This window comes from Propithecus coquereli, unplaced genomic scaffold (assembly GCF_000956105.1).
Source record: "Propithecus coquereli isolate 6110/MARCELLA unplaced genomic scaffold, Pcoq_1.0 Scaffold57, whole genome shotgun sequence".
In the NCBI taxonomy this organism is placed as follows: Eukaryota; Metazoa; Chordata; class Mammalia; order Primates; family Indriidae; genus Propithecus; species Propithecus coquereli.
The window spans coordinates 6,483,613-6,492,916 of NW_012151618.1; the positions used below are offsets into that span (position 1 = coordinate 6,483,613).

The 9,304-nt window shown below is 41.8% G+C and overlaps 1 protein-coding gene across 1 annotated transcript; it reads left to right on the forward strand.

Annotated features, from left to right (window-relative positions):
* The first annotated feature begins 764 nt into the window (after positions 1 to 764).
* Positions 765 to 8,863, forward strand: POLR2M (polymerase (RNA) II (DNA directed) polypeptide M). Its single transcript, XM_012658081.1, has 4 exons — positions 765 to 1,056; positions 2,842 to 3,489; positions 6,386 to 6,590; positions 8,467 to 8,863. Exons 1-4 carry the CDS (start codon positions 944 to 946, stop codon positions 8,611 to 8,613), a joined length of 1,113 nt encoding a protein of 370 aa, XP_012513535.1. The 5' UTR covers positions 765 to 943; the 3' UTR covers positions 8,614 to 8,863.
* Positions 8,864 to 9,304: the final 441 nt, after the last annotated feature.

The following is a 9,304-nucleotide window of genomic DNA, read 5'->3' on the forward strand; positions in this document are numbered from 1 at the left end:
CTGCCACTTGGCCCATGTCACTGTGGCTAGTCTAGATGTGGAGGCAAAATGGAGAATTATAAAAGATAGATTCTCAACCAGCTTGTACAGCACCTCCCACCTACCATCACCTCTCTTACGGGCCTTTAGAAATATGTTTCGTGTATGTGTGTGTGGGGGGGTGGTATTTGGATTGCTACAATGACTTGGGAGTGTCATAGCAACGAGTGGGCAGAAGCCAGAGATACCAGATGTTCTGCAATGTCACGGTGCCACAAACGAGTAAAGTCCTGTTCCAAATGCCATAGAGCCCCAATAAGAACCGCTGATGTTCTCTAAGGAACTTTGCAACTTTTAACATTCCAGGACTTCACTAAGCTGAGCTAGGAGGCACCACACATAGGCCAGGGTCTCCCAAATCCTATCCTGCATTCTCCCCTACCTCGCTAATGGCTAACTCATCCTCCAGGTTCCGACTTAAATTTCACTTCTCAGAGATACCTTCCTGGATGTCCATCCCAATCTTACTATTACATAGTTTTATTAACGTCTATCCCCTCCGCCACTTTGTAAACTCTGTAACAGCAGAGGCCGTGGTTGTTTACTAATATACTGTGTTTGGCTAGGTCACTGCGGCACTCAATACTTTTTGTATAAATCGATGAACAGCCGACAAACAGACGGCCCCACACGTCCCGCGACAGCGCGCCAAGCCGAGGCCCTGACGTCATGATACGTAACTTCCGCCCCTTGGCGCTGCGCCTGACACCCCCTCTCCCGGCAGATGTTTGTTTCCGGCGTTTCAATAAAGCTCGATTCGGCTCGAAGAAGACCTGTTCTTCCGGGAAAATGGCGACTCCCGCTCGTGGCTCCGAGTCGCCGCCGGCCGCGGATCCGGCGCTAGCGGCGGGGCCTGCGGAGGAAGCCGAGTGCCCGCCGCCTCGCCAGCCTCAGCCCCCTCAGAATGTCCTTGCTGCCCCGCGGCTTCGAGCCCCAAGCTCCCGAGGACTTGGGGCAGCGGAGTTTGGCGGAGCTGCGGGAGATGTTGAAGCGCCAGGAGAGACTTTTGCGCAACGAGTAAGCTGGGGTCCCGCCGAGTCACCGCCCGGCTCTTTCGGTTCAGGCACCCTGGGACGCTCCCCTCCCTTCCCCCACTCTGTTCCCTTCCCTGGAAGGTGACCTTGCCTCCGGCAGATCCATTTCAGTCCTGTGGGATGGTGGCAGGCCTGCGGCCGCCAAGCCTTGCCTCCTCCTGGCCAGGCACACACCGCCTGCGAGGATGGCCGGTGAAGCTGCTTAGTGTTTCAGCCAGTCAGTAGCTCCTCGTTGGTTTTATTTACCCAGCTACTATGTCGGTTTCATGAAGCAAGAGTCTGTATTCTAAACCTTTTTGTCCCCCCTCCCTGTCCCTCAACCCCCCTCCTAAAATAAATCGTCAGATTTCATCTCTTGATCCTATTCTTACTGGAGCTGTAGGAAACGGGAAGAGTGTGATATAAAGAGTGGTCTATTAGGCCGAGAAAGTTCAACTCTCACTCAGCTGGCAGACTTAACAGATTTTAGCAGGGGAGCGATGTGATACAAGTGATTTTCTTTTTTTTTAAAGGCAACTTTGTTTAGCAGCTTAGTGCAGAAAGGAATAAAAGGCAGAAGACAGTAGGAGGATATTTTCAGAGAGGTTTCCAACAAGGGGGTTGTAAGAAAGTGAACTAGTAAGGTGACTTTGGGATTGGGAAAACTTCATCAAGCATGGAATAGTTTGAATATGTAGTTGACAGAGATGGCTGAAGTTCCCAATCTTTATGGAGAACACTAACAAAAATAAGAAAATTGGGAGAGAGGAATAGATCCAAGGTCAATTTTTATTTAGGGTGTGCTGAGTTGAGGGGACAGCAGGACAGACATTTGGTTAAATAAAAACTGAATACTTAGCCAGAGAAATGGTCATGAGACTCAAGAGAGGAGAGGGCTGGGAAAATACAGGAATCTCAACTGCAAGGAATTAATAGTTGAAATTGTGGGGATGAATGCAGTGTCAGAAAAAATAGAGGACCTAAGATGTAACCTTTTCCTTTTCATTTATTATATAGCTAAAGAAAAGGGAATCAGAAAAGGAACTTCTGTCACCCAGCAAAAGGGACCAATAATCATGTGGGGGCTTCCTAGTAGAGACAGGTGTTTTGACTTTGTGAGCATGGGTTTTTAATCTATAGCAGCAAATTAACTTTTTGGTCTCAGGACCCCTTTATACTTTTTAAGAATCATTGAGCATCCCAAAGAGCTCTGGGTTTATGTGTGTGATATCTAGTGATATTTATGGATTTATCAGAAATACAACTGGGAGGTCTGTAAAACACAAGGATACTCAAGCACACATTTCCATTCCAGAGCAATGGTGTCATCACACATCATTTAGCCTCTGGAAAACTCCACTGTACTACCCATGTTAGAAAACGAGAGGGAATTGGCTAATAATGTCTTAGTATCATTATGAAAATAGTTTTGACCTTACTCATTTCTCCACTCCCCCAGGTCTTGGAGATCACACTTCAAAAACTGCTGATTTTTTTTTTTTTTAATGTTTTGTGTGATTATTTGCTTAAAATATTTTTGCTGAAATTCTAATTCCAATTAGATGAGTCAAATGAGGTGCATATTCTCTATCCTTTCACATCTCCTTGTTTTTTTGGGTATTGGGATGATCACTGTCTTGTTTTATTCCTGTTTCCGGGCAGTTAGAGATCAGATTTGACTTAAAAATTAGCTTTTCTCCCTTTGAAGATAATGATTTACATTTTAAATGTTATATCTCAAGTTTTAAAACATGGCTATAATATATGTATGTCCTTTTCCATTTGACAGAAAATTCATTTGCAAATTGCCCGACAAAGGTAAAAGGATCTTAGACTCTGTTGCCAAACTGAAAGCTGCCATTGCAGAATGTGAAGAGATTAGAAGAAAAAGTGAACTGTTTCATCCTGTTAGTGTAGACTGTAAGCTAAGGCAAAAAGCAGTTGCAGAAGTTGATGTGAACACAGGTAAGGCCCAGAATTCTGACCAGATGCTTGATACTTCATCATCAGTTCCTGGCAGTTCCTCTGTAGATAACATCAAGTCATCTAAAACCACTTCACAAAAACAGGGACTTGTACATCCTACTTGTAGAGGTGATGAAGAGACTCCAGAGGCTGAGTGTGCAGTGAACAAGTGCCCAGCTTCCAGAAACAGAGCCAGGCCACCTTCTTCATCTGAAGCTAACGAGTGTCTCCCTCAGCATTGTGTTTCAAGTCAAGCAGAAGACATCTCCAGCAGCTTTGACAATCTGTTTATTGACAAGTTACAAAGGGTCACAGTTGAAGACCAAGGTGAATGCCACTCAGAAGAAAACACAAGTGCTGAGAACTTGACAGATCTTTATAGTGGGACTCAGAAGAAACCTCATTACATGGAAGTGCTAGAAATGCGAGCCAAAAACCCAGTGCCCCCACCACATAAGTTTAAAACCAATGTGTAAGTACCATCAAAAACAAGCCTATAACAGAAACATAATATCTGTTAGGCTCAAAATGTTAGGAGAATGCTTTAAGTTCAGTGGGCTTTGTGTGAGAAATACTTGTAGTTAGGGATGAACATACTGTGGAAACAATGAGACCAGCCTGCCTGGAGTGGAAGATTCATGTTGAAAAATACTACTTTAGTTTTGAAACCAAATCATTGAAAAGGTTTTTATTTTATTTTATTTTTTACTAGAGATAGAATCTTGCTGTGTTGCCCAGGCTGGAGTGTAGCGGTGTGATCATAGCTTACTGCAGCCTTGAACTGCTGGGCACAAGCTCCCAAGTAGCTGGGACTACAGGCACGTGCCACCATGCCCAGCTAACTTTTTTATTTTTTGTAGAGACAGGGTCTTGCTATGTTGACTAGGCTGGTCTTTTTTTTTTTTTTGAGATAAGAGTCTCACTCTGTCGCCTGGGCTAGAGTATAGTGGCATCATCACAGTTCACTGTAACTTCAAACTCCTGGGCTCAAGCAGTCCTGCTGCCTCAGCCTCCTGAGTAGCTGGGACTACAGGTGTGTGCCACCGTGCCCGGTTAATTTTTCTATTTTTTAAGCAGAGACAGGTCTTGCTCTTGTTCAGGCTGGTCTTGAACTCCTGAACTCAAGCAATCCTTCCCCCTCAGCTTCCCAGAATGCTAGGATTACAGGCGTGAGCCACTGTGCCTGGCCTGGAAAGGTTTTAAATAGCAGATGGAAGAATATTAAATTTCAGGATGCTTAGCTAATATTTCATAATAAACACAGTTGGAGAGAACATTTATTGTGATTTTTTTTTTCAGAACCCCTTTGATTAGTCCATAAACAAAGGGAAAAACAATTGCAGGAGCTGATAGACTTTCCCAGAAAAAAATATTTAGGTGCTCACTGTATATAACCCACAGATGCTGTGGGTACACAGTGAAGTAATGATTCTGCTCCTCAAGAGTTTAAGATCTAGACCAGGACCCAAGGTTTATACACTTGGAAAAAAGTTAAACTATGTAATAATATCAATTTCAGAGGGAAGGGATTTGAGAGGGGGTTAAAAACAAAACTGAAAACAGATTCAGGCAGGATGGGCAAAAACCTTGCTTCTAAGTTCCTGCCATAGTTGTGTTTCTCAGTTTCCAGAAACATAAAAGCTCTTTGAAGAAAAAAGAATTGTTTACTTGTAGCAAATGTAACATTCAAATCCAGTAACTGGTACCCTTCTATATTGTATTTACAAGGATGTAACATCAGATACAAAGTCGAACCACTACTGTACTACCTTTCTTTGAAAAATCAAAAATGTCTGGTTAAGAATACCTAAAACATGCTTTTTTTGTGTGTTAGAGACTTTAAAGTATAACCCTATCCCACCATTCGTTTTTTTTAAACCTCAAAATGTTTTATTTCTACTGTATAGAAACCCAGGATATACTACATTAATTTGATCACGTACTCTCTCATCTTGTATACAGTGAGGTATCTTTCTTCACTTCTAGGAGGACATTTTAGAAAACAAGAAGCATCATGTAGTCAATACATAGACAAAGAATATGTTGGCCCCAGTTCTGTGTTATGGTCACTTAACTGGGAGTGGCAGGAAGATAAGGGAATAGCAATGAGGGCTACCAAGAGTTAGGAAGTTTAAGAAAAGGAACCTCCTGAGCAGTTAAGAGATCAGGAAAGGCTGGGCCAGGAGGAGTCCATAGGCCACAGATAGGGATTCAGAGGCTTCCATGCGTGAGGAGCAGCTTGGAAGTTAGAAAGTAGGATGAGGTAATGTCCTTTGGCTGTTTTCTGCTCTTCCTTTGGCCTTCTGTGTGCTCTTTTGGCTTCATATATTACCTGGATGCTGGAGGCCGCCCATCCGCCTGTAGCCTAGATCTTCCCAGAACTTTAGGTTTACAAGACCAGTTAGCTATGAAACTTGACCACTTGGGTGCTCTGTGACACTCAGTTTCATCATGTACAAGGTAGAACTCCTGTTTGTTCCCAAACTAACAGTCCCCTGTGTGCCCTAATAGTGCTAGCACCTCCTGGTTTATCTTGCTTTTTCCTCATCCCCATATCTGCTTGCCGTGAAGACCTATGTAATATACTTCCCTAATCTTTATCTCTGTAATCTTTCTTCATCCTCTCTCCTGCCAGAGTGAAGGCTCTTAACCCTCTCTTGGGCTATAACTGTGGCTTCCTCCTGCCTCTGGTCTTAACTACCAGTCCCTCCTCTCCTCTGCTACCAGCATAAATTTGTAAGATGCAAATCTGAACCTCTTACATAGAGTAGAACTCTGCATTGCAGTGTGGGCCCAGCCTACTCCCTAGCTTGCTTTCTGGTTGCCTTTTCTGTACTCTCCACCTTCTGTACTTCTGTATACTGTGGCCATGTTGTCCCTCACTGTCTGCTGTGACGTCCTTCTCCATTTACATGGAGAGCACTTACTATTCCAAGACTTCAAATCTTGCTTCTTTGGTGCTTTTCTGATAACCTTCCTGTCTCCCCCTAGAACTGGCAATTTCCTTTATGTTCCAGGGTATTGTGTAGAGATGTCATAGTACCTGTGGTATTATTTTGCACTGAAACTACATGTTTATTTCCCTCTACTGAACAGTAAGCCCCTTTGCAAATGTTCTTTGAATGAATAAATCAAAATTAGCTTAGTTTAAGTAGAAAGATTGAAGAGGGACGGAAAAGTCAAGGAGCCTATATATACATACTCCCCCATTTTCTGTCAGAGGCTTGAATATTGGTAAACTGCTTACTATTACCTTTATAGAAGAATTAATTGTTAAGGTTAAAGGCCATTTGTGTGTGTGAATGTTTTAAATGTGTCTATAAAAAGAAAATAGTCTGATCGCATAACACAAGCATTCCCTCCTTCAGATTACCTTCTCGACACAATGATTCATCTAGTCATTGTCAGAGGAGAGGGTCTCCTATTTCCTCAGAAGAGCGGCGGCGCAGGGATAAGCAGCATCTTGATGACATCACTGCAGCTCGGCTTCTACCGCTTCACCATATGCCCACACAGCTGCTCTCCATAGAAGAATCTTTGGCACTTCAGAAACAGCAGAAACAGAATTACGAGGTACTTAGAGTGTTAATTTTTTCTTATCTGTATGTTGGATGCTGCTTATGTGAGTCAGAATTTACTCCAAGTAGTTCACAGAGGAAGGGATTTAATAGAAGGGATTGGGTGCTAGAGAAATGGTTAGCTAATGCCATTAGCTCTCAGACATGTGTCACCAGTTTTCAGAGAGTCGCAAAGTTGCTAGAACTGGGGAAAACAGCTGGAGATGATCACAGCTACCTGCAGCATCAGGTAGTGATTTGCCAGGAAACATGGGGAGACAACTGTAGAATTTCACTTCTTAAAACTCATGAATCTGCCTGCTTCTGTTAGGATAGCAGTAGAATCGTTTTTCTTTCTTCCACCTTGTAAAACTCATTCGACAGCTTCTGAGTAGTGGAATCTAACCCAGAACCCTATTTTGAATCAGGGAAATACAGTTCGCAGGCTTCCATCTCCTGCAATATAGGGGAGGGCATAGAGTGGGTGGGAGGACAGTGTTGTGTTGCCAACAGACAATGGGACTCTGTGCTTCAAAGCATAGTCTGCAGGCACATGTGAAGAGAGAAGAATCTCCTACTTTTGGTAACTTAATTTTAAGTAGCGCTTTCTCCAGAAATCCATGTGTTTTACATAGAACTTTAAATATGTATGTTGAGAGATTGTGTACAGAATAACAGGATGAGTGAAAATAAGTGTGAGGACCATAGGGAGAATAGAAAGGGTTACATAATACTTAGATAGTAATAATTTGAGCCTTCAGGAGAACAGCATCCTGTCTCACTTCCTAGATATTGCTTAGCTAGATTTTAGCAGGTACTACGCACTAACTGGTATAAAATGAGACTGTTAATCTGCTTTGGCTTTTCATAAAAGTGCAATTGGCATGGATTGGTATTTTCAAGGCATTCATTTTTTAAAAGCTATTTTTCTTCCTCTCAGGACTAGTTATGCCTAGTTATGCCTAGTTATGACTATAGCGTTGAGAAGTGTTTTCTAAATTATCTCTGGGATCTTACATGCCTGTCCTAAGAAATTTTTAGGTTGAATTAAACCCTTCAGCTTGAAATTGGTTTTCCTGGCAGAGTAGTAGTTCCCACTTATACCTACCTGTAATATTCATGCCCTGAGGGAAAGGATATCAAGAAGTTCAAGTGAAACGAAAAAACAGGAGAATCAGGAATGAGCATTGCCACCTGCTATTAGTAGGTGGTAAAGTCATTGGGTGTACATAAGCACTGACATGTCTGAAATTTACTTGGATGCTAATTTTCTGTAGGACTTTATTTGGAGAGGAATAGGCAGCTTTTTAGTGTTAATTTCTTGATTTTCACTGTGCCATTGAAATATAACTCTAAAGCCTAGAAGCCATGATTTAATTTAAGAAAGAAGGTTCGGTCAATTACAGAAATCAATACAGCATTAGTGATTTTTGACATTTGATAGGTCAGATTTTACGCGTGTGTGTGGGCTGTCCAGAAAGTATCCAGCCATTGTTAATATAGAACATACTACATGGCTAGATACTTTCTGGATAGCCCTTGTACATGTGCATGTGCCCACGTACTCAATGTGTCTGTGTTTATAACTGTTGTAGCGCTAAGCTGATTACTCAGTTTCTAGTACAGAGGTAGGATATTTCAATGCAATCTCATTTATTAATGGAAGTTGGTAACTACAACTATAGCAGACTAGTAGCTCTCAGAAGCATTGCCCTTTTGTACCTGTGGTAGGTAGGACAAAGCCATCAGGCTTGTATTACTAGAAAGATCACAAAGTGGCTAAGTGGGGTTATGCCCCTCTATTTCGGATTCTGTTTGAAAAACTTTCCATTGAAAAGTTGTAAGGAAGAGATGTGAATGTGTAACTTCTTGCTTTGCTCTTTGTTTTAAAGGAGATGCAAGCGAAGCTTGCAGCGCAAAAATTAGCTGAAAGACTGAATATTAAAATGCAGAGTTATAATCCGGAAGGGGAGTCTTCAGGGAAGTACCGAGAAGTAAGGGATGAAGATGATGGTCAGTCCTCTGATGATGAATTCTGAAGATGGGCGTTGGAATAATCTCCTAAGTCACCAACTCTTGAGGTGTCATAATCTTACATCAGACTTTCTAACAAGTATCAAGATCAGTGTCAGACATTGTTGAGGGAAAGAATTTTATAAAATTACACAAAGGTAGCATTTAAAAAGCTCAGTTTGTTGACTTTCAGAAGACTTTCATGTGTTTGAAAAGTTTAATATTTGAATATTGTGTTTTACCACATTGTATTAAAGTTTTGCAGTATGTCATGTGTTGGTCTGATATTTTAGCATATTAGTAGAGCATACTTTTTTTCTTTAAGCCAAATGAAAGCAGATAACTTTGCTTTTTCCTTATTCTTACCTCTATCAAACAGCATTTATTACATGTCTTTCAGTGAAATACTTAGTTGTCCCAGGCACTTAAAATGAAGTAGGAACACGTAGTTCCCTCCTATTTTTCAGTAATGAAGGGAGCAATCTAATGAATTGTATGCATGTTTGCATGGGGTATTGAGATACTAGATGTGAAAAACCTAGCAGGACAATCATAGAAAATGTTTAACAAATGTTTGTCTCCTTTTTCTGTCTTCCCTTAGGAAGAATGTTCTCTCTTCTGATCAGGAATAAGGAGTATTTTGAGTAGATCTGGAGGGTGGAGGGTCGTTCTAGATAACCAGATTTGCCTGGACTGGAATGAGGTATAGGAAAAGTC

What these genes read in the sequence shown, in the direction of transcription:
- POLR2M (XM_012658081.1), top strand. Translation starts at nt 944, where the DNA reads ATGTCCTTGCTGCCCCGCGGCTTCGAGCCCCAAGCTCCCGAGGACTTG. An exon ending in GAGAGACTTTTGCGCAACGA is followed by an intron (nt 1,057 to 2,841) that starts GTAAGCTGGGGT and finishes TCCATTTGACAG; the next exon opens with AAAATTCATTTGCAAATTGC. An exon ending in CATAAGTTTAAAACCAATGT is followed by an intron (nt 3,490 to 6,385) that starts GTAAGTACCATC and finishes TCCCTCCTTCAG; the next exon opens with ATTACCTTCTCGACACAATG.